The sequence below is a fragment of the Pelophylax lessonae genome (assembly GCF_965119305.1).
Source record: "Pelophylax lessonae genome assembly, chromosome: 10".
Lineage (NCBI taxonomy): Eukaryota > Metazoa > Chordata > Amphibia > Anura > Ranidae > Pelophylax > Pelophylax lessonae.
This window is the reverse complement of record NC_138777.1, coordinates 226,942,832-226,968,653: the sequence shown is the minus strand read 5'-3', so window position 1 is coordinate 226,968,653 and position 25,822 is coordinate 226,942,832. Positions and strand designations below refer to the sequence as shown.

The 25,822-nt window shown below is 49.2% G+C and overlaps 1 protein-coding gene across 1 annotated transcript in view; it reads left to right on the top strand.

Annotated features, from left to right (window-relative positions):
- ITFG1 (integrin alpha FG-GAP repeat containing 1) overlaps positions 1-25,822 on the top strand; it is a gene marked incomplete at its 5' end in the record, with an annotated part of 371,997 nt that overhangs the window by 11,391 nt on the left and 334,784 nt on the right. Inside the window, 4 exons of the mRNA XM_082269956.1 lie at positions 6,074-6,149; positions 7,442-7,593; positions 15,712-15,769; positions 17,645-17,719. Coding sequence (XP_082126082.1) covers positions 6,074-6,149; positions 7,442-7,593; positions 15,712-15,769; positions 17,645-17,719 — 361 coding nt within the window. The remainder of the gene's footprint in view (positions 1-6,073; positions 6,150-7,441; positions 7,594-15,711; positions 15,770-17,644; positions 17,720-25,822) is intronic.

Sequence of the window (25,822 nt, the reverse complement as noted above, 5' to 3'; positions counted from 1 at the left end):
TCCACCTCTAATGATTAGAGTGTTAGCTCTGTGGACAAGGCCAAGGATCTGGTGTCCTTTATATCCAGAGGGTCCAGATCTAATGATTAGAGTGTCAGCTCTGTGGACAAGGCCTGGCCCTCCTGTGTCTTGCTGGGAACTGTAGTGTCTAATGTGGCTGTAAGGCCCAGATCTAATGATTAGAGTGTAAGCTCTGTGGACAAGGCCTGGCCCTCCTTTGTCTTGCTGGGAACTGTAGTGTCTAATGTGACCATACGGTCCAGATCATTAGAGTGTAAGCTCTGTGGACAAGGCTCAGCCTCTGGTGTCATGCATGTCCAGAGGGACCAGATCTAATGGTTGTGTCAGCTCTGTGGACAAGGCCCGGCCTTTGATGTCTTGCTGGGAACTGTAGTGTCATTTTATTGGAGGGCCAAGATTTGATGATTAGAGTGTCAGCTTTGTGGGGGAAAAAAAAAGGCAATTTTCTTTAGTACACAGGGCTTTGGCGCACTATATATCCCAGTCTTCTACTCTGGTTATGTTGGTGCTGAGTTCTCAGATCCTCCATGTGTGGTTGGGTGAAGTGTTGGTGTGTTTACCGTTGGTGAGGCGGTTAAACACACAAAATAATCTCCGACCCGCCTTTGTTTGTTCTTTGTGTTGTCAGACGTGGACAATGTATGTGGGATTAAAGCGGAACTCTGAACACAGATAGCAAGGTAAAAAGGTACGGTCTATTAACCACTTGCCCTCGGGAAGATTTACCCCCCTTCATGACCAGGCCATTTTTTTGGGTTACGGCACTGCGTTACTTTAACTGACAATTGTGCAGTCGTGCGACGCTGTACCCAAATAACATTTTATATATTTTTTCCCCTAAAATAGAGCTTTCTTTTGGTGGTATTTGATCACTTGTGCGATTTTTATTTTTTGCGCTATAAACAAAAAAAGAGCGACCATTTAAAAAAAAAATATATATATATTTTTTACTTTCTGCTATATAAACATATCCAATAAAGAAATAAAAAATAAATAAATAAATAAATAAAGTTTCTTCATAATTTTAGGCCAATTTGTTTTCTGCTACATGTTTTTGGTAAAAAAAAATCCCAATAAGCGGATTCATTGGTATGGGCAAAAGTTATTGCGTCTACTAACTATGATATACAGTAATCCCCCGCTCCATCGCGGTTCAGTTTTTATGGTCCCGGTAATTCGCGTTTTTTTTTGTAATGTTATTTTACTATATAAATCATTAAAAATGAAATATTTTTGTGTTTCCATAGCTCTTGCTATGCCTCTCAGTATCTTTTATGTGTTTAAATGAGTTTCTATTGTTTTAAAAGTGTGTTTAAAGACCTTAAAATGCTTTTACACGTACAGTGACAGTAAAAAAACATGCCTACAATGCATTTTAATAGGGTTTTTCTATTTCGCGGATTTTCACTTTTCGCGGCTGGGTCCGGAACGTAACCCCCGCAATGGAGGGGGTTTTACTGTATATATATCTTTGGAATTGTTATTTATTCATTTTTTTTATATTAGTAATGGCGGCAATCAGTGACTTATGGCGGGAATGCGATGTGCCGGGACTGTGATATTGCAGCGGACAAGCAGACACTAACTGACACTCTATGTGTGTGTGTGTATAGAAAAAAGGGGGGTACACCGGCGCCGATGGACCACCTGTAAGGTGAAACCTAATACAATGTGCACCTAAATGGTGTTAAAAAATGAATAAGCAGCTGCTAAACCTCCTCCTGCCATGGAGACAAGTATAAATAACAGAAAAAAAGGGAGGTGATGACACCCACAGTTCAGCGCTTGCAAATGAACAATGGAAGTGGAGTGTGAGCAAAATACTCCAATATAATAAACATAATATATGGAATCAAACACAATCTGTTATAGTGGACTGTGTGTGTGTATATATATATATATATATATATATATAACTTTTGTAATTGTGCATAAATCTTGAATAAATCCCACAAAAAAATGATGGCACTATATATATATATATATAATAAACAAGCAAAAAATTGGGGGAGCAAACCCTGAACATGTATATCTAAAGCCAGTGCAGCTATGGACCAAGCGACATGTATATTAAAAAAGAAGAATAGCGCACACATGCAAAAGAAATGACTATTAAATATGAAGACAATCCATAAATAAAAATGGGGATTTGGTCCCACCATATGGCCATATCGTGCTCAAGCCCACCACTACGTCAAAGTACCCCATTATCAGTGGGTCCTACACTATCCATAGAAAAGGGGTGAATCCAGCCTCTCTAACCCTTGGAGACAACACTCCTTGCTGGGATAGATGTGCTAATGCACTACATGGGACTCCTCCTATATCCACTTGATAGTGGACACTGATAGAGTACAGGTGTGTGTACTTTGACGCAGTGGTGGGCTTGAGCACGATATGGCCAAATCCCCATTTTTATTTATGGATTGTCTCCATATTTGATAGTCATTTCTTTTGCATGTGTGCGCTATTCTTTTTTAATATATATATATATATATATATATATATATATATATATATATATATATATATATATATACACACAGTCCACTATAACAGATTGTGTTTGATTCCATATATTTTGTTTATTATATTGGAGTATTTTGCTCACACTCCACTTCCATTGTTCATTTGCAAGCACTGAACTGTGTGGTGTCATCACCTCCTTTTTTTTTCTGTTACACACATATATATAAGTGTGTGATTCTGCACAGAACGGCCACCGTGTAGCAAAAAAGCTGTTATAGGGCAGTCAGTCCTTAAAGCGTAACTCCACTTTTGTTGAGAAAAAAAAACATTGCCCTCTGGGTGATCTCTGTGCATTGTAGGGATTGTAACAAACTTTGCACAGGACTTTTTTTTTTTTTGGTCCGCCCCTGAATCGGATTGCATGGGTGGTTCACACCTATGCGATCCGATTCCTGTCCGAACTGTCAGTTGGCACTGCGATATGTGAACTGATCTGGGGGTGTTGTTACCTTTTTGTATTAACGCCCCCCCCCAGCGATTTGCATATGGCAGCGTGAACTGCCTGCAAGTTGGGTGCGATGCGGAAACCCACAATGCATTCGCAGGGTTCCCGCATCGCACCGAAGTGAACCGGTGTTCCGTGAGAATTACCTACCCGTGAGAAAAACCTACCCCTCGTCACTTCCGGTACTCGGCACTGTATGGAATGCAGCGGTTACATTAAAACAGCTGTGCTGAAATAGGAGTAATCTCCGCTCCTGTCCCGGTCACTTCCCTGCTCTCGGATAGTAAATATAAAAGCGGCGGCGGCTGTATGAAAACATAAATCACGGAGCCGAAAGCCGCTTTTATATTTACTTGCCGAGAGCAGGGAAGTGACCGGGACAGGAGCGGAGATGACTCGTATTTCTGCACAGCTGTTTTATGTAAGCGCCGCGTCGGTAGGTTTTTCTCACGGTACACCGTGATCGTTTCATACTAGTGCGCATGCTCCTCTGTTCTTCCATCAGGTATCCGGGGCTCTGAGCATGCGCACTGCTGCGCTGCTCAGCTGTTTCTGGCCGGAAGTGACGAGGGTAGGTAGGGTAGGGTATTAAAAAAAGGGGGAGGGGGGAAGAGGGAAAGGAGGTTAAAAAAAAGGGGGGAGGGGGAAGAGGGAAAGGAGATTAAAAAAAAGGGGGGTGGGGCGGGTAAGAGGGACATGAGATAAAAAAAAGGGGGAGGAGGGACATGGAGTGAGAGAATTTTAGCTTGTTGTAAATTATATTAACCTCCCGGTCTCTATCGTGCGTAAGCTGTAGCCTAACTGTCACAATCTGGAGTCAGGCTCGAAGACCAGTAGCTATAGCAGCTTAAACAGGAACCAGCTGGATAGGAACACAGGCAGGTCACTCTGGAATATGACGCAGGCTCACCTGAGGTGCGTAATCTAAATATCAACTGGTGTTCACCAGCGCTCCTGATGGTGGAGATGGATTTTGCTGCATATTAGTACCAGGTCGCGATCCTCAGGATCGCCTCACCATGAGGTGAGCAAGCCAGGGTCCAGTAGCAGATATAGCAGGTTGGGATCAAGCAGAAGCATAGTCTACGAGTAGCCAAAGGTCGGTAACGAGTAGTTGCAGGTCGGGATTAGGCGGAAGCGTAGTCTATGAGTAGCCAAAGGTCGGTAACGAGTAGTTTCAGGTCAGGATTAGGCAGAAGTGTAGTCTACGAGTAGCCAAAGGTCGGTAATGAGTAGCTGCAGGTCGGGATTAGGCAGAAGCGTAGTCTACGAGTAGCCAAAGGTCGGTAACGAGTAGTTGCAGGTCAGGATTAGGCAGAAGCGTAGTCTACGAGTAGCCAAGGGTCGGTAACGAGTAGTTGCAGGTCGGGATTAGGCAGAAGCGTAGTCTACGAGTAGCCAAAGGTCGGTAACGAGTAGTTGCAGGTTGGGATTAGGCAGAAGCGTAGTCTACGAGTAGCCAAAGGTCGGTAACGAGTAGTTGCAGGTCGGGATTAGGCAGAAGGGTAGTCTACAAGTAGCCAAAGGTCGGTAACGAGTAGTTGCAGGTCGGGATTAGGCAGAAGCGTAGTCTACGAGTAGCCAAAGGTCGGTAACGAGTAGTTGCAGTTCGGGATTAGGCAGAAGCGTAGTCTACGAGTAGCCAAAGGTCGGTAACGAGTAGTTGCAGGTCGGGATTAGGCAGAAGCGTAGTCTACGAGTAGCCAAAGGTCGGTAACGAGTAGTTGCATGTCAGGATTAGGCAGAAGCATAGTCGAGGAACAAGCCAAGTGTCGATAACGAACGGTAGCGAAGATACGGACGGCAGCAGGCAAGACAAGCGAGATATTGCCTGGAGAAGGCACAATATTCTGGCAACCAGGAAGTGCAGAGACATGGCTTAAGTCAGGAAGTTCATGGGAAGAGCAAAGGGTTCAAGGTTCAAGGCAATTAGGATTCACGGCAGCATTATTCAAGGATTTGTCCAGGGAGCTGTCCAGCATTCCAGGTGGCCTAGCAAGTAGAGTAATTGCCAGACACACTGGAGGTCCCAGGTTCAAGTCCGGATCCTGACACTAACGTTTAAATGATTGGGAGGGGAGCAGCTATGCTGAGCTTGGTAAGTTGGTTTTCAATCTTTATCTTAGATATGAGCCTTTGTAGATATGGTCTGATCTGGCGTGGCGACCTCCCAGACTCAACCTGTGTTCAGGGGAGGGAGGGCCAGCGTCAGAAAGTAACTGGGTGAGTTGGTAATGGGCGTACACCTGGTCTAGTGCAAGGACTCCAGGGAATCCGGGCATAGTAAGCATTTAAATCTTTCTGTTGACTGGAAGTGTATCCAGCAGGCCCATGTATGTGAGAATCTGGTGGGGGTGTAATTTGCTATACTTATCAGCTCTTCCATCTCTGCGATTTTGTTTATACAGTGCCGAATCGCAAAAAAATTGCCTGGTCATTAAGGGGGTAAAACCTTCCAGGTCTGAAGTGGTTTAATACCTTGTATTAAACCATATACATATACATATACATATATACATGTAAATACATGTCTGCAGATGGACACCAGCTGCCATTTTGTGTGTGTCCTAAAATTTCTTTTACTATAACAAAGGGCAAAGTGGAGCAGGGTGGCCCATCGCTTGCTCCACCACAACACAACACTCCGGCTGTGAACCCCTGCCTTGAATCTGTATAATGAAAATATGGGATGGCAAACAAGATGAGATGCGAAAACGCTTCAAGAATGATTTTACGTAAACCTAACGATCATAACTCAATCGATGTAGCGGGTGATGAGACACGATCATTTAGAGTATATAAAAGATCTTTTAATGCTACATCAACTTTATCTGCTCAGAAGTCATTCTCCACTCTCTCTGGTCTTCCATCACTCTCAGAAATGGGAAAGAATTCACAGAAATTTCGTGTCGGTAAACCAAAACTTCTACCCAGCAGTCTGCGGCGTTCGCCTCGAATGGCCGTGTTTGTCCCGGGGGTGGGGGGTAGAAGTGGGTGCCAGGGATAGTTGAGGCGTTTTGTAGAATTGATTGATCACCGAGCACTCTTTATTTATCCCGCCTGTTTTTGTCATTGCAGGTAATGAATTATGGATATTTTTGTCAGACCTGAAGTCAGCGCCATATTTTAACCCGAAAGTCAAACTTGCATTAGAGTAAGTATGCGTGTGAGGGCGGCCGGCGGGATCCGCTGAGAGATTTATGGACAGGGAGCTTCGGATTGTTCCAAGGCTCGCTTTGTATGTGATTAATGAAAGTTTAAATGCCAGGGGAAGAATTGTATCCTTTACTGGTTCTATTGTGCGATATATAGGAGGTGTATAGTGATTTATTTATTATTTACTTATTTAAAGCCCAATTCCTCCCACGAATATCAATGATGGGGCACTATTTCTCCTACTGACACCGACAATGGAGCACTATTCCTTCCACTAAAATAAAGGGGGCACTATTTCTACCACTGGTAGCAATGATGGGGCACTATTCCACCTACTGATACCAGTAATGGGGCAGGCACTATTCCTACCACTGGTAGCAACGATGGGGCAGGCACTATTCCTACCACTGGTATCAACGATGGGGCACTATTCCTCCCACTGATACCAATGATGGGATGCTATTACTCCCACTGATACCAATGATGGGGCACTATTCCTCCCACTGACACCAATGATGGGGAACTATTCCTCCCACTGATACCAATGATGGGGCTCCTCCCACTGATACCAATGATGGGGCACTATTCCTCCCACTGATACCAATGATGGGATGCTATTACTCCCACTGATACCAATGATGGGGCACTATTCCTCCCACTGACACCAATGATGGGGCACTATTCCTCCCAATGATGGGGCACTATTCCTCCCACTGATACCAATGATGGGATGCTATTACTCCCACTGATACCAATGATGGGGCACTATTCCTCCCAATGATACCAATGATGGGGCACTATTCCTCCCACTGACACCAATGATGGGGCACTATTACTCCCACTGACACCAATGATGGGGCACTATTCCTCCAACTGACACCAATGATGGGGCACTATTCCGCCCACTAATACCAGTAATGGGGCACTATTCTACCCACTGATATCAGTAATGGGGCACTATTCCACCTACTGATACCAGTAATAGGGCACTATTCCCACCACTGGTAGCAACGATGGGGCACTATTTCTCCCACTGATACCAGTGATGGGGCACTATTTCACCCACTGATACCGGTGATGGGGCACTATTCCACCCCCTTACACCAGTGATGTGGCACTATTCCTCTCACTGACACCAGTGATGGGGCACTATTCCACCCCCTTACACCAATGATGTGGCACTATTTCTTCCACTCCTTCTACTGGCCCCATGACACTACAAGATACAGAATGGTTGCCGTTTTGTGTTTATGGCCAACTTTACATGCAGGGCTTATGTTTCCTTCCTAGCAGTGAAGGGGTTGTGATTACCAGCGTGGTTCCTGGAGATTATAATGGTGATTCGCAGATGGATGTTTTGCTGACCACTATACCAAGAGGACAACTTGGTGCAGAGACTCCGCAGTCCATCGTCATCTACTGGGGAAAGAATCAAACTCTCAGTAAGTTAGATGGCTCATTGCATCTCTTTTGTGTTTTCTGTTCAGAAATGATACCACTGTTTGTTAAGAATGAATTTGCAGGTTTGATTTGTGTGTGTGTGTGTGTGTATGTATTTATGTATATATATTATATATCAGTGGTGGCTTGTGAAGTTTTAAGATGGTGGGGCGCCAGACCCCGCCCTTCCATTTGACCCATTTGGCTGCTAGCGCTGAGATTGCAGCATTTCCCTTCCTGCAGGACCCAGCACATCCACACAAGTCTGCTGGGCTCTAGCCTCTGGGTTGAGACTCAGTCAGGCGGCGGGAAGCAGAGAGTGACGTCCGGCCCAAGCACCGCCCCTACGACGTCGGATGTTCACGGGAACTGCAAATTCGGCAATTGTGAGTGGGAGTGTTCGGGGCGCATCGCTCTGCGCCCCGACTACACTCCTAGAAGGCCGCCAATCAGCGTGAAATAACAGAGGCACATGATGCCATAACCCCCAACCCTCCCATAGCCAGCAATAGGTCTGGCGCCCCACTCGCATATGAAAGGTTGACTTTTTTTTTTTATATGCTGCATTTTACGGTGACTACTAGCCTATATATATATATGATATAATATATCTCCACCACAGTCCAATAAACAGGCTTCCAAAAAAAAACTGGAAAAATGGGGATGTTCTAAAACTTTTGACTGGTAGTGTGTGCATATATACAGTATATATGCATCTCAAGCCAGGACTATTGACATGGTCAGAAAATTCATACATAAGATAGCAGTTGGTCAGAGACAACTGACATGCTACAAAAGATGGTCAGAGACTGCAGACTAAAGATATGCTGGGTTCAGTCAGGACTAAGTTTAGCAGAACTCATGGGAAGCTGTGACATGCACTATGCATCTCAGGCAGACCAATCAGCAAGGCCCAGAGCATTCCCTGCCATGCAATTAAAAGTACACAAGGGAGTGGGGATGCCCGTGGCATCATTAACCTATATGACTATATGCAGGGGGGAACAATGCCTAGGGTACTGTGGATTGGGCTGGGGAAGGGTCTGTTCATGTGACAGCTTCCCGCCAGTTCTGGAAAACTGAGTTCAGACCAAACCCAATTCATCCTTACTGCAGACATACAACAGGAGATAGTAAGAGACTATGGGCATGCTACAGAAGATGATCAGAGACTGTAGGCAGGCTACAGGAGATAGTCAGTAATTGCAGACATGCTACGGGAGATGGTCAGAGACTGCAGACAGGCTACGGGAGATGGCCTAAAACTGTCGACATGCACGGGAGATGGCCAGAGACTGCAGGCATGCTACGGGTGATGGTCAGAGACTGCAGACATACTACAGGTGATGGTCAGAGACTGCAGACATGATGCATGCTATGGGAGTTGGTCAAGAGATTGCCGACTTGCTACAGGAGATGGTCAGAGACAGCAGACATGCTACAGGAGATGGACAGAGACTGCGGACAGGATACAAGAGATGGTCAGAGACTGCGGACATGATACAGGAGATGGCCGGAGACTGTGGACATGATACAGGAGATGGCTGGAGACTGTTTACATGATACAGGAGATGGTCAGAGACTGTAGACATGATCAGGGACTGTAGACATGCTACAGGAGATGGTCAGAGACTGCAGACATGCTACAGGAGATGGTCAGAGACTGAAGACATGCTACAGGAGATGGTCAGAGACTGCAGACATGCTACAGGAGATGGTCAGAGACTGCAGACATGCTACAGGAGATGGTCAGAGACTGCAGACATGCTACTATAGGTGGTCAGAGACTGGAGACATACTACAGGAGGTGGTCAGAGACTGGAGACATACTACAGGAGGTGGTCAGAGACTGGAGACATACTACAGGAGGTGGTCAGAGACTGGAGACATACTACAGGAGGTGGTCAGAGGCTGGAGACATGCTACAGGAGGTGGTCAGAGACTGAAGACATGCTACAGGAGGTGGTCAGAGACTGGAGACATGCTACAGGAGGTGGTCAGAGACTGGAGACATACTACAGGAGGTGGTCAGAGACTGGAGACATGCTACAGGAGATGGTCAGAGACTGCAGACATGCTACTATAGGTGGTCAGAGACTGGAGACATACTACAGGAGGTGGTCAGAGACTGGAGACATACTACAGGAGGTGGTCAGAGACTGGAGACATGATATGCAGACATACTACAGGAGATGGTCAGAGACTGCAGACATGCTACTATAGGTGGTCAGAGACTAGAGACATGCTACAGGAGATGGTCAGAGACTGCAGACATGCTACAGGAGGTGGTCAGAGACTGGAGACATGCTTCAGGAGATGGTCAGAGACTGGAGACATGCTACAGGAGGTGGTCAGAGACTGGAGACATACTACAGGAGGTGGTCAGAGACTGGAGACATACTACAGGAGGTGGTCAGAGACTGGAGACATGCTACAGGAGGTGGTCAGAGACTGGAGACATACTACAGGAGATGGTCAGAGACTGGAGACATGCTAGAGGAGATGGTCAGAGACTGCAGACATGGTAGAGGAGATGGTCAGAGACTGGAGACATGCTAGAGGAGATGGTCAGAGACTGCAGACATGCTACAGGAGGTGGTCAGAGACTGGAGACATACTACAGGAGATGGTCAGAGACTGGAGACATGCTACAGGAGATGGTCAGAGACTGCAGACATGCTACTATAGGTGGTCAGAGACTGGAGACATGCTACTGGAGATGGTCAGAGACTGCAGACATGCTACAGTAGGTGGTCAGAGACTGGAGACATGCTACAGGAGATGGTCAGAGACTGGAGACGTGCTACAGGAGGTGGTCAGAGACTGGAGACCTACTACAGGAGATGGTCAGAGACTGCAGACATGCTACAGGAGATGGTCAGAGACTGGAGACATACTACAGGAGATGGTCAGAGACTGGAGACATGCTACAGGAGATGGTCAGAGACTGGAGACATGCTACAGGAGATGGTCAGAGACTGGAGACATGCTACAGGAGGTGGTCAGAGACTGGAGACATACTACAGGAGATGGTCAGAGACTGGAGACATGCTAGAGGAGATGGTCAGAGACTGCAGACATGGTAGAGGAGATGGTCAGAGACTGGAGACATACTACAGGAGATGGTCAGAGACTGGAGACATGCTACAGGAGATGGTCAGAGACTGCAGACATGCTACTATAGGTGGTCAGAGACTGGAGACATGCTACTGGAGATGGTCAGAGACTGCAGACATGCTACAGTAGGTGGTCAGAGACTGGAGACATACTACAGGAGATGGTCAGAGACTGGAGACATGGTAGAGGAGATGGTCAGAGACTGCAGACATGGTAGAGGAGATGGTCAGAGACTGGAGACATGCTAGAGGAGATGGTCAGAGACTGCAGACATGCTACAGGAGATGGTCAGAGACTGGAGACATACTACAGGAGATGGTCAGAGACTGGAGACATGCTAGAGGAGATGGTCAGAGACTGGAGACATGCTAGAGGAGATGGTCAGAGACTGCAGACATGCTACAGGAGGTGGTCAGAGACTGGAGACATACTACAGGAGATGGTCAGAGACTGGAGACATGCTAGAGGAGATGGTCAGAGACTGCAGACATGGTAGAGGAGATGGTCAGAGACTGGAGACATGCTAGAGGAGATGGTCAGAGACTGCAGACATGCTACAGGAGGTGGTCAGAGACTGGAGACATACTACAGGAGATGGTCAGAGACTGGAGACATGCTAGAGGAGATGGTCAGTGACTGGAGACATGCTAGAGGAGATAGTCAGAGACTGGAGACATGCTAGAGGAGATGGTCAGAGACTGCAGACATACTACAGGAGATGGTCAGAGACTGGAGACATACTACTGGAGATGGTCAGAGACTGGAGACATACTACAGGAGATGGTCAGAGACTGGAGACATGCTAGAGGAGATGGTCAGAGACTGCAGACATGCTACAGGAGGTGGTCAGAGACTGGCGACATACTACAGGAGATGGTCAGAGACTGGAGACATGCTAGAGGAGATGGTCAGTGACTGGAGACATGCTAGAGGAGATGGTCAGAGACTGGAGACATGCTAGAGGAGATGGTCAGAGACTGCAGACATACTACAGGAGATGGTCAGAGACTGCAGACATACTACAGGAGATGGTCAGAGACTGGAGACATACTACAGGAGATGGTCAGAGACTGGAGACATGCTAGAGGAGATGGTCAGAGACTGGAGACATGCTAGAGGAGATGGTCAGAGACTGCAGACATACTACAGGAGATGGTCAGAGACTGGAGACATACTACTGGAGATGGTCAGAGACTGGAGACATGCTAGAGGAGATGGTCAGAGACTGCAGACATGCTACAGGAGGTGGTCAGAGACTGGCGACATACTACAGGAGATGGTCAGAGACTGGAGACATGCTAGAGGAGATGGTCAGTGACTGGAGACATGCTAGAGGAGATAGTCAGAGACTGGAGACATGCTAGAGGAGATGGTCAGAGACTGCAGACATACTACAGGAGATGGTCAGAGACTGGAGACATACTACTGGAGATGGTCAGAGACTGGAGACATACTACAGGAGATGGTCAGAGACTGGAGACATGCTAGAGGAGATGGTCAGAGACTGCAGACATGCTACAGGAGGTGGTCAGAGACTGGCGACATACTACAGGAGATGGTCAGAGACTGGAGACATGCTAGAGGAGATGGTCAGTGACTGGAGACATGCTAGAGGAGATGGTCAGAGACTGCAGACATACTACAGGAGATGGTCAGAGACTGCAGACATACTACAGGAGATGGTCAGAGACTGGAGACATACTACAGGAGATGGTCAGAGACTGGAGACATGCTAGAGGAGATGGTCAGAGACTGCAGACATACTACAGGAGATGGTCAGAGACTGCAGACATACTACAGGAGATGGTCAGAGACTGCAGACATACTACAGGAGATGGTCAGAGACTGGAGACATACTACAGGAGATGGTCAGAGACTGGAGACATGCTACAGGAGATGGTCAGAGACTGGAGACATGCTAGAGGAGATGGTCAGAGACTGCAGACATACTACAGGAGATGGTCAGAGACTGGAGACATACTACTGGAGATGGTCAGAGACTGGAGACATGCTACAGGAGATGGTCAGAGATTGTTGGCAATCACTGCTATTCCACCCCGTTACAAATGAATGCTCCTGCGTTTGCCCCCCCCCCCCCCCCTCTTCAACGCTCCCTTAAATATTTCTGTCGGCAAATGTATTCTAAAAGATCAGACACAAAAAAAAAAGAAAAAAGTAAAGGAATGAACAGCACAGAAAAAAGTAATAAGTAATGAAAGAGTCTAAAGTCTTTTCTTCCCTCACTGGGTAGAGTAAGCACCCAGGTATGGAAAACACTCCAGGGGCCCTGAGAGTCACACAATAGGTGCCCAAAGGTTACATTCGACCCCCGGGCCGTAAGCCAGGCACCTGGGTGTTCTCTGCTGGGGTTAGGATTGGTACAGGCCCCGGCACGGCAGTTGTTAGTGAAGTGCGCTCGAGGCATGTCGCCAGGATTTTCTCTTTGTGTGATTTTATTTTAAACACGACCGTGCTCTGCTTGCAGAAAAACAAATAGATGAGCGCCGGTGGGGAGCGCTGCGTTTTTTGTCTCTTGAACAGGCCTTGTCAGATCTAATGAAAGGAAGGCAAGGCTTACCAATTCTAATGAGGTGATCTGACGGCACCGGCTCCAGGGCTTGTCTCTGGAATTTTAATACATGGAGAATAATTGTGGAAATCACCTTGCATATGTATTGAATAGGAAACTGAATGGTCTGCTGAACTGAAATAGGAAATTGATTAACTTTCAACTTGATGGAACAGGCACGATTGATTTCGGTGTACCCCGACTATCATATACCAATATAGAGGATGTACTGAGGCAAGACATTGGATGAATCATGTGATCTTTAAGTAACTGTCATTGGGACTGGGTCATGTGATCTCTCAGTAGCTGTCGCTGGGACTGGGTCTAGTGATCTCTCAGTAGCTGTTGCTGGGACTGGGTCACGTGATCTCTCAGTGACTGTCACTGGGACTGGATCATGTGATCTCTCAGTAGCTGTCACTCGGACTGTGTCATGTGATCTCTCAGTAACTGGGACTGGGTCACATGATCTGTCAGTAACTGTCACTGGGACTGGGTCATGTGATTTCTCAGTAGCTGTTGCTGGCACTGGGTCATGTGATCTCTCAGTAGCTGTCGCTGGCACTGGGTCATGTGATCTCTCAGTTGCTGTCGCTGGGACTGGGTCAGGTGATCTCTCAGTAGCTGTTGCTGTGACTGGGTCTTGTGATTTCTCAGTAACTGTCACTGCGACTGGGTCATGTGATCTCTTAGTAGCTGTCGCTGGCACTGGGTCACGTGATCTCTTAGTAGCTGTCGCTGGCACTGGGTCATGTGATCTCTCAGTAACTGTCCCTGGGACTGGGTCATGTGATCTCTCAGTAACTGTCACTGGGACTGGGTCATGTGATCTCTCAGTAGCTGTCGCTGGCACTGGGTCGTGTGATCTCTCAGTAGCTGTCACTGAGACTGGGTCATATGATCTATCAGTAACTCTTGCTGTGACTGGGTCAAGTGATCTCTCAGTAGCTGTCGCAGGGGCTGGGTCATGTGATCTCTCAATAACTGTCACTGGGACTGGGTCATGTGATCTCTCAATAACTGTCACTGGGACTGGGTCATGTGATTTCTCAGTAGCTGTTGCTGGCACTGGGTCATGTGATCTCTCAGTAGCTGTCGCTGGCACTGGGTCATGTGATCTCTCAGTTGCTGTCGCTGGGACTGGGTCACGTGATCTCTCAGTAGCTGTTACTGTGACTGGGTCTTGTGATTTCTCAGTAACTGTCACTGGGACTGGGTCATGTGATCTCTTAGTAGCTGTCGCTGGCACTGGGTCACGTGATCTCTTAGTAGCTGTCGCTGGCACTGGGTCATGTGATCTCTCAGTAACTGTCCCTGGCACTGGGTCATGTGATCTCTCAATAACTGTCACTGGGACTGGGTCATGTGATCTCTCAATAACTGTCACTGGGACTGGGTCATGTGATTTCTCAGTAGCTGTTGCTGGCACTGGGTCATGTGATCTCTCAGTAGCTGTCGCTGGCACTGGGTCATGTGATCTCTCAGTTGCTGTCGCTGGGACTGGGTCACGTGATCTCTCAGTAGCTGTTACTGTGACTGGGTCTTGTGATTTCTCAGTAACTGTCACTGGGACTGGGTCATGTGATCTCTTAGTAGCTGTCGCTGGCACTGGGTCACGTGATCTCTTAGTAGCTGTCGCTGGCACTGGGTCATGTGATCTCTCAGTAACTGTCCCTGGCACTGGGTCATGTGATCTCTCAGTAACTGTCCCTGGGACTGGGTCATGTGTTCTCTCAGTAACTGGGACTGGGTCATGTGATCTCTCAGTAACTGTCACTGGGACTGGGTCATGTGATCTCTCAGTAGCTGTCACTGGGACTGGGTCATATGATCTATCAGTAACTCTTGCTGTGACTGGGTCAAGTGATCTCTCAGTAGCTTTCGCAGGGGCTGGGTCATGTGATCTCTCAATAACTGTCACTGGGACTGGGTCATGTGATCTCTCAATAACTGTCACTGGGACTGGGTCATGTGATCTCTCAATAACTGTCACTGGGGCTGGGTCATGTGGTCTCTCAATAACTGTCACTGGGACTGGGTCATGTGATCTCTCAATAACTGTCGCTGAGGCTGGGTCATGTGATCTCTCAGTAGCTGTCGCTGGGGCTGGGTCATGTGATTTCTCAATAATGTAATGTAATTTCTCTCAATAGCTGTTACTAGGGATGGGTCATGGGATTTCTTCGTAGCTGTCACTAAGAATCTTTCATGTGGTCCCAATGGCTGTGTCTGGGAATAAGCCATGTGATCACCCATATTTGGTCTCTCATAACCTGTCACTATAATCTCTTATCAGCTGTCATTGGACATCGGTCATATGGCGGCTAATCAGCTGTCACTAAGAATTAGGCATTTAATGTTCCATTAGGGGACATGGGGCATGTGATCATTTGAACAAGTTGAGTTTTATTTTCATTGTTGCTTCTTTTTTTAGGTCAAAATCAAAAGTCTCAACTAAACGGGACCTATTCAGATGAGCCCCTTATAATGGAGTAAGTATGTCTCTATATAAATATGACTTGCTCATGCTCTCTATAAACCTTTCAATCTTTTTTTTCCCATTTGCGACGCCATTATAAGCATTTTACCTAAACTCCAACTCCAGGCAAATAAAGAATGATCCCTTGTGGGGCTGTGCCCGTACTCATTTCTACCTATTGGAAAAATACATGGTGATATACTGAGTCGATCCTCCGCTTATCCCTGCTGCTTCTGCACCCCCCCCCCCCCCCCAGGCTCCGCCAGTCTGGGGTCCTGATGTCATAAAGAACAAAGCAATGCCCATATTCCTGCTCTGTATGTGAGTACAGCAAGGGACAGTTCACTGTTTGATCATTGGGAGCACTGCCTGCAGGGGAGCAGAGGATCAGGTAAGTATAACTAGTTCTCCTCTTCCCTAGCTGAAACAAGCTATTAACCACTTCCTTAACGTGCTATGGCTGAAAGACGGCTACAGTGCAGCTTTTTTGTTCGCTTTTGGACACAGCTGATCACAATTCCTGGTAAAAGGCCAATCACAGCAGCCCTTTACCACGTGATCAACTGTATTCAAATAGGGTCGACCGATATAATAATTTCAGGGCCGATACAAATACCAATTTTTCGCCGTCTTTCAGGCCGATAGCGGATGTCAGGTGCAGATATTCTGTACATTTAACCCTGCTGTTGGTGGCTGGCTGGCTCCCTGCTGTGGGTGGCTGGCTGGCTCCCTGCTTTGGGTGAGTGGCTGGCTGGCTCCCTGCTGTGGGTGGCTGGCTGGTTGGCACCCTGCTGTGAGTGGGTGGCTGGCTGGCTCCCTGCTGTGGGTGGCTGGCCCCCTGCTGTGGGTGGGTGGCTGGCTGGCTCCCTGCTGTGGGTGGGTGGGTGGCTTGCTGGCACTCTGCTGAGGGTGGCTGGCACCCTGCTTTGGGTGGGCGGATGGCACTCTGCTGTTGGTGGGCGGCTGGCTGGCTCCCTGCTGTGGGTGGCTAGCTGGCTCCCTGCGCTGGGTGGGTGGCTGGCTCCCTGCTTTGGGTGAGTGACTGGCTGGCACTCTGCTGTGGGTGGCTGACTGGCTTCCTACTGTGGGTGGCTGGCTGGCTCCCTGCTGTGGGTGGTTGGCTGCCTGGCACCCTGCTGTGGGTGGGTGGCTGGCTCTCTGCTGTGGGTGGGTTGCTGGCTGGCACTCTGCTGTGGGTGGCTGTCATCCTGCTGTGGGTGGGTGGCTGGCTTCCTGCTGTGGGTGGCTGGCTGGCTGGCTCCCTGCTGTGGGTGGCTGGCTGGCTCCCTGCTGTGGGTGGCTGGCTGGCTCCCTGCTGTGGGTGGCTGGCTGGCTCCCTGCTGTGGGTGGCTACCTGGTTGGCACCCTGCTGTGGGTGGACGACTGGCTGGCTCCCTGCTGTGGGTGGCTGGCTGGCTCCCTGCTGTGGGTGGGTGGCTGGCTGGCACTCTGCTGTGGGTGGATGGCTGGCTGGCACCCTGCTGTGGGTGGGCGGCTGGCTGGCGTGTCCTCTCTGGTCCAGTCGTTCAGTATTAGACTTAGTAAAATAAAGCCATAGAAGATATCAACGCGTTTCATGTGAAACATGATAATGTCTTTCATGGCTGTATTTGTTTCAGTTAAATATTGACAGCAGGGATTATTGCTTGGAGAGGGTGGGACTTGGTGCTGACTTGGACAGAAGTGGAGACCCAGTATATATCTTGGACCAGGAATCCATGCTAGGATTTTTGATGCTTGGTTAGAGATGCACTTCCCACCTTTTGTCTGATTTGCCTCCCATTCTGGGATCAGACACATCTATGGCACGCTCTAAATGTCAGCTTTTCTTTAAGAACATCTGAAGCCACTCCACACTATTTATGTTCTTTTTCTTTGGCTATTTCAGCTTTAATGGAGACATGATTCCTGATATCCTCGGAGTGCCTACTGGTAGCCAGACTCCTGTCATCACATACGGCGGGTAAGATCTTATGAAAATGGTGTTATTTTAATGCATTATGAAATGCCTCACCTTGCAGCAGCTCTGATGTGTACCTAATGGACGTCTGTGATCTCTGGGATTTAATGCTGCCATTAAAATTATCTAAAGGAAACGTTCGCTCCCTTCTCTTAAGTCCCGGGGCCATGCTATCCAGCATGAAAGTGTTGTAAAAGTGTCAGCTTCTACATCTCAGGAACCTGATGAGGAGACATGGAGGCGGAGTAGTTTTAAAGTTTTTGGAGATTAGGGGTCATTTATAAAATCAGAAGAAAAGCTAAAAAAGAAATGTGGATTTATCCTGTTTAATGCTGTTTTTCAGAAGGCTGCTGTCAAAGAGAACCAGTGAATAAAGCCGGCCAAAGATGGATAGAAATCTGTCCGGTTTCTGCTGAACCGACCAAATTTCGATCCATCTGTGGGCAGGCTGGTTGTACTGATTGAGCACTTCCAAACCTTTGAAAGAGCTAGGGGAACTCCCCTTTCTGTTCCAACATAAAAATTGCCCAGGGTACAAAACAAGTTCCATAAGCCAAAGCCATGTGTTACTATCTATTTACATTTAACCCTTACCGCCTCTTGGCCCTTTGCGGGTTCTAAAAGACAGGAGGCGGGTCATGTAACCTGTAACGGGGCTGGTGGCTGAGCCTGACGTGCAGAGGTAGCCTCGCAGGATCCTGTGAAACAGGAACATAGACAGGTCACGCTGGTTGTAGACACAGGCTAGCCCGAGGTGCGGAGTCTTAGTGCCAACAGGTCTTCACCAGAGCCTCTGCTGGTGAGGATGGATTTTGCTGCGTGCTGAACACCAGGTCGCGGTCCTCATGGTCGCCCCACCAGGAGAAGAACAAGTCCAGAACCGGTAGCAGATAAGCAGACAAGAATGAGGCAGAAGAGTAATCACAAGAGTAGGAACAAGCCGAGGTCAGGGCAGGCAGCATGCAGACGAAGTGAGGGACAAGCCGGGAGGTCAATCAGGAAGTCAACAGGATGCATCAGGATCAGGAGTACAGGTAAAGCTGCAGGCAAGCCACGTATGGCGCCAAAACGTGACGCTATTGCGTACGCGTGCTTTCACGCAAGCGCACTGGCGAACGTAAGTTCGCCATTAAAGGGGAACGAGTGAATTTGCGCATGCGCATTCTCGTACGCCCCTGGGATGTCACAGTGCGTTCCTTACATAACCTCTGTGATTGGCTGTCACAGCAGTCACATGATCCGAATGCTCCTGTTTGCTAGCATACATCTGAAGCTTTCTGGTACACACCGGCTACCATGCTGGAAGCACGCAGGGAGCGCGCTTTCGGCATAAAAAGTTGTTTTACCGGGCTGCATATACATGGCCGCTCTGTGTTTAAGGTCCACCGACCGAGCGGCCGCATACATCTGTTCAGTCGGCGTCCAAGTGTTAGTTTTAGACCAAAAGTTTTTGGAATCGGACTATCACACCTGCACCTAATGGCCATTAGTATGTTGACCACCTAAGTGACTGAGTTCAGGTATTTCTACCTATATGGTATTATAATGGTACTGCTAATGCTATAGCATATAAAGATATTTTAGGCAACTGGTGCCGGTACAACCTTATGGTAACAGTTTGGGGAAAACCCCTTTTCTGTCCCAGCATGACCGTGCCCCGTCCACATAGACAGCTCCATAAAGACATGAGTGGGGGAGTTTGCCATGGAGAAACTTGGGTGGCCTGACCTCAACCCTACTGAACACCTTTAGGATGAATTGGAATAAGTCAGGTCTTTTCAACCAACAACTCCATAAAGATGTGGTCTGATGAACTTGGGTGGAGGAACTCGAGGGTTCTGCACAGGGCCCTGACCTTATCCCTACTAAACACCTTTGGGATGATTGGAACAAGTCAGGTCTTCTCAGCCAACATCTCCATAAAGACATGGTTTGACCAACTTGGGGTGGAGGAACTTGAGTGGCCTGCACAGAGCCCTGACCTCAACCCTACTGAACACCTGTACGATGAAGTAGAAATTAGTCAGGTCTGCTTAACCAGCAACTCCAAAAAGATGTGGTCTGATGAGTTTGGCGTGGAGGAACTCGCGTGTTCTGCACAGAGCCCTGACCTCAACCCTACTGAACACCTGTACTATGAAGTAGAAATGAGTCCAGTCTTCTCAACCAACAGCTCCATGAAAACATGGTTTGATGAGTTCAGCGTGCAGAAATCTAAGTGCACATAGCCCTAATCTCAACCCTACTGAACACTTTTAGGATGAATTTGAGCTCTCATCCAACATCAGTGCTTAACCTCACAAATGTTTATTTGATTGAATGGCCAAACATTGCCCCAGACACATTCCAAAATCTTATGAAAAGCCTTCCCAAAAAAATGAAGGCTCTTAAAGCCTCAAAGGGGGAGCAACCCCATACTCTTATATTGTAAGCTTTAACGAGCAGGGCCCTCTGACTCCTTCTGTATTAACCACTTACCGCATACTAACGTATCCCTATGTCGGTAAACTTTGCGGTAGTGTACCGGGATGATGCCTCTAGCTAGCTCGGGAGCCGCTCGATCGTTACCCCCCCCCCCTCCCGCCGCCTTCCGTGGCTTTTACCGGGGCTCCCGTCCCACCGGGAGCCCAGAACACCCAGCTGGCACGTCCGCCGGCTGGATGGAGTCCCGATCAATGCCGGAAACGTCTTCGATCGGGTCTCCGATGCCGTAACCCGGAGGCGGCGTCCATGACGTCACTTCCGGGTTACTGTGCTGCAAAAGGCGGCAAATTTGAAAAACGGCTGTATGCAAAAACGCTGTTTTTGGCGTTTTGCATACAGGGAAGTGTAGTGGAGGGGTCTATGGTCTTTTAGACCCTCGATCCCTCCATAAAGTGTACCTGTCACTACATATATGTGTCACAAGGGATGTTTACATTGCTTGTGACAGCAATAAAAGTGATCAGATTTTTTATTTTTTTTAAAAAACTGTAATAAAGTTAAAAAAATAAATAAATAAAATGGGGAAATAAAAAATTAGCCGCCCCCGTCACCGTTAGCTTGCGCACAAAAAAAAAATGTATACGGAAGTCGAGCCGCGAATGAAATCGCTGTTCAAACCACACATGTGAGGTATCGCCGCAATCGCCAGAGCGTGAGCAATAATTAAAAAAAAAGAGCTACACTCTAACTCTAAACTGGTAACCGTTAAATAAATTTAAAGCGTCGCCTATTGAGATCTCTATTGACCGTAGTTTGTCGCCGTCCCACGGGGGGCGCAATTTTAAACCGTAACATGTTGGGTATCTATTTACTCGGCGTGACATCATCTTTCACAATATACAAAAAAATGGGCTAACTCTACTGTTTAGTATTTTTTAAATGCAGTGAAATGTGATTTCTCTTACGTCCTCCGACAGTCGCCGCCTCTTCATATTCGTCACATATGGGTATTAGACTTTGCTCCGAAGGAGTAGCTAGGCAACAGAATATGTTAACAATAAAGCTTTAACATATCCCACCCTCAAGGGGTGGTCCCCTCAGTCAATACCCTCCTACTTCCTGCAACCTTATCTCAGTTTTAATGTCTAGCTTGTCAGGAGTGGCTGGCTCTCTCTGTGCTGGGACTTTCTGTCCCAGACTCTTTCTTCTTTTTAATATTTTGTTTGAGTTTTTCTCTCTACCTTTTATTAGCTGTTATTTTGTCAGCGTTAGTTAGTTCTTCGGACGAGGAAGGATCATGCGGACTGGGTCTCGGGCTGATCCCCCTGGTCGCAGGTCGTGGGTCAGTGGCTTCCCAGTCTGCCATCGAGCGTTCAGCCAGGTAACGCTCCTGGCATAGTGAACGACCCATCCCTGTTCGGTGCAGGGATGATTGGTGAGGTGGCTACCTCACTGGACGCTGTGCGGTTTCTTAACCCCCATTTTGTGCGTCTTGAATTGCGACTCTCCCTGCCTCATGTGCAGCGGCTTGTTCGCCTGTGCGGGTCCCCCACGCCATGTGAGGTAAGTGTATTTATGTGGGGACCTGTCTGTCTGGGGGGGTGTCAGTCTGGGACTGTGTAACCTGCCTCTATTCACACTGCTTGTCTCCCTATCTCTCGGCTGCATGCTGTGGGCTGCAAGGGGGGGGGGGGGGGGTTTATGACACTGTGTGTGTCAGGCTGGGCAGTGTGAGAAGCTGTGTGCTGTGGGGCATGTTTTTTCTTGGCATGTTTGGGCATATACAGCGATCGCTGCGGCGATCTAACATGTATCCTTATATTGGATTGTAATATGTGTTTTAATGCACTGTGGAGCGGCGTTTTCGGCGCCAAACGACGCCATTTTGCCTGCACCCGCTCCGGCCGCATGGTTTACATGCATGGCGGCCATTTTCTTGTAGCCTCCATAGGCTTACATAGAGCGCCCTGGCAGCATCACTTCCTCTTTCCAGGAACACCGATCGAGGCAGCAGCAGCGGCGAGGGTCTCCTCAGGTTTTATCCTTCTGTTCTTGCTATCCATTGCCTGTGTTCAGTTTTGCATATTCCCTGTGGGGGTCTCATTGTGCTTGAGTGTGGTGCGGTGGGCTGCGCTTGCCGCGCTTGCTAAAAAGGGGCAGTTAACCCTTGGTTGTCTGGCATTACAGGGGCAATGGATTCTCAGGAGGGCAAATTTCCTACAGTATTGGTGGAAAGCCAGGGGACCGCTGTTTCCCCCCCAGGGGGGGATTTAGCCACTATTGTGGCTGGCCTTGCTGCTCAGGTGCAAATGCTGGTGGCTGCTCAATCTACTAAACGGCCCAGAGTTGCTCTGTCCTCTGATTCTGAGGGTGAAGGTGATGGGGCTGTTCTGGCAGGGACCTCCTTATCGGTGTCCCGCTCCTCTCTTGATCTAGTGGGGTCTGAGGTGGAGGCTGAAGTTGAGGGGGTCGATAATTCTCCCCCTGGCTCGCCTGAAGAGCTTGCAATCATGGATGAGTTGATTGCTTCCATTAAGCAAACGCTGCGTTTGCAGGACGAAGTGTGTCCCCCCGCTGCCTTGGCGGCTTATGGGACGCAGAGAAAACGCAGGACGCCGCAGGTTTTTCCCTGCAATGCTGATTTTCAGCGCGCCGTTAAGGATCAATGGCGCGATCTGCGCAAACCTTTTGCGGTACCAAGTAAATTCAAGCTGCGTTATCCTTTTTCGCCTGCCACTGATGAACGGTGGTGTGTGCCTCCACCAGTGGATCATGCAATTGCGGTTTTGAACAAAGCCACTGCGATTCCTGCAGAGGGTTCCCCTATTTTCCGTGATGCCACGGATAGGAGACTGGAGTCTCTTGCCCGTCATACTTATTCTGTTACGGGTTCTATGCTTAAGGCTCTGTTTGCTTCTCTCATGGCGGCCCAGGCGATCGCAAGTTGGACGCAGATGCTTAGGCGCGTCCTAGTGGCCGATTCGGCCTCGGCGGCGACCCTGGATATGGTGGATCAGATCCACCAGGGTGTCATGTATCTGTGTGATGCGGACCTGGACTTGATTCCGTTGGCTGCACGTGTGCACAGCGTGGCGGTGTTGTCTCGCCGCCTGGTTTGGTTAAAATGTTGGTCGGTGGACCAATCTTCACGTAAGACCTTAGCCAATCTGCCTTATGATGGGTCTCGCCTTTTTGGGGAGTCCCTGGATGTGTTGATTAAGGGGATCACCGGGGGTAAGAGCACTCTCTTGCCCCATTTCCCCAAGGCTAAGGGGGCTTCTGGGAAGAAGCATGCAAATTTTCGGCCCCCTCAGGGGTCCTTTCGTGCCTTTCGGCCGCACTACAAGGGCAAACCGTTCAAAGGTCAAGGCTCTCAGAAGAAGCCCTGGTCTGGGAAACAGAAGTCCGGCCAATCCGGACCTGCAGCCCATAACAGTTCGGCCTGAAGGGGCGCCCTCACCCAGTTTTGGGGTGGGGGACGCTTGCTCGGTTTTCTTCAGCCCTGGTTGGCCCGTGTGCGGGACAGATGGGTTCTGGAAATCGTTCGATCTGGTTACAAGATCGAGTTTCTCTCTCGGCCGGAGAGCAGATTTTTTCCCTCAAATCTTCAACTGTCTCCAGAGCGCCTGCGGGATCTGCACCTGGCGGTGCGGGACCTGAGGGCTCAGGGAGTGGTGGTCCCGGTGCCTCATCGGGACAGGTTTCGGGGGTTTTATTCCAATCTGTTCACCGTGCCCAGAAAGGAGGGCAAGGTTCGTCCGATTCTGGACTTGAAGGCTCTGAACCGCTCTGTGCGGGTTCGCAAGTTCCGCATGGAATCCCTGCGGTCGGTGGTGGCTGCCCTGGTTCCGGGGGAATTCATGGCCTCCATCGATTTGAAGGATGCGTACCTTCACATCCCCATATTCGAGGGTCATCAGAGGTACCTTCGTTTTGCCATTGCGGAGGATCACTACCAGTTCGTGGCGTTGCCCTTTGGTCTCGCCTCGGCTCCGCGGGTCTTCACCAAGGTGCTTGCACCGGTTCTGGCATTATTGAGGGCCCAGGGCATTTCTGTCCTGGGGTATCTGGACGACATTCTGGTTCGGTCTGCGACCAGACAAGGTCTGGAGGAGGACCTGTCTGTCACAATGCAAACTCTGCAGGAGTTTGGTTGGACGATAAATTTTCCAAAGTCGACACTGAGTCCGTCGGTTCGTCTTCCCTATCTGGGAATGATACTGGACTTGGTGCAGGCGAAGGTCTTCCTGCCGGAAGACAAACTCAGGACTCTCCGGGAGGAAGTCAGGTCCCTCAGGGACGTTCCGAACTCGTCTCTGCGGACGTGTATGAGATGTCTGGGATTGATGGTCTCGGCCTTCGAGGCGATTCCTTTCGCACAGTTTCACACGCGGGGTCTCCAAGCGGAGATCCTGTCCGGGTGGGACGGGCGACCTCAATCTCTGGATCTTCAAATCTCGTTGAGTCTTCGCACCAGGGAAAACCTTCTGTGGTGGCTCCAGTCCCCGTTGGTGTCCGGGGGCAAGTCGTTTCGTCCGATCTCGTGGACGGTGATCACCACGGATGCCAGCCTGTCGGGCTGGGGTGGAGTTCTGGGCGTTCTGTCCGCTCAGGGGACTTGGTCGGAGGGGGAGTCTTCCCTTCCGATCAACATTCTGGAATTGCGTGCGATAAGGCTCTGTCTTCATCGCTGGACGGACCGGCTGCAGGGTTGCCCGGTTCGGGTGCAGACGGACAATGCTACGGCGGTGGCCTACATCAACCACCAAGGGGGCACCAGGAGTGCCCGAGCGGCTCGAGAAGTGGCCGACATTCTGTCTTGGGCCGAGACTCATGTCCCGGCGATAACGGCGGTTCACATTCCGGGAGTGGAGAACTGGCAGGCGGACTATCTGAGTCGCCAGCCCCTGGATCAGGGGGAATGGTCTCTCCATCCGGCTGTCTTCCAGACGTTGTGCGCGAAGTGGGGTCTTCCAGAAGTGGACCTGTTCGCGTCTCGCCTCAACAACAAGGTGAAGAGGTTCGTGGCAAGGACGCGCGACCCTCGGGCAGACGCGTCGGACGCGTTAGTGGCCCCGTGGCATCAGTACAGGCTGATGTACGCGTTTCCACCGATTCAGTTGCTGTCCAGGTTCCTTCGCAGGTTACACTCGGAACGCAACACGGTGATTCTTGTGGCACCGGACTGGCCTCGCCGGTCCTGGTACGCAGACCTCGTGAATCTGGCGGTCGACGCCCCGTGGCGTCTGCCTCTTCGAGACGATCTACTGTCTCAAGGACCGATATACCATCCTGCTTTACAGTCGCTGGCTTTGACGGCCTGGCTGTTGAAACCGAGGTCCTGAAGGAGAGGGGTCTCTCTCCGGAGGTCGTTCATACTTTAATCAACGCGAGGAAGTCTTCCTCGGGGAAGGTTTATTACCGTACTTGGAAGGCCTATTTTGCCTGGTGTGAGTCCAGGGGGTTTTCACCCCGCACGTACTCGGTGTCCCGTGTGCTGTCTTTCCTTCAGACGGGTGTTGATCAGCGTTTGGCGCTGGCTACGATAAAGGGTCAGGTGTCTGCTCTGGCCGTTCTGTTTCAACGTCCCGTGGCTTCCAATCCTTTGGTTGGCACCTTTGTTCAGGGTGTGCGGCATCTGGTTCCCCCGAGGCGGGATCCTCTGCCCCCTTGGGACTTGAA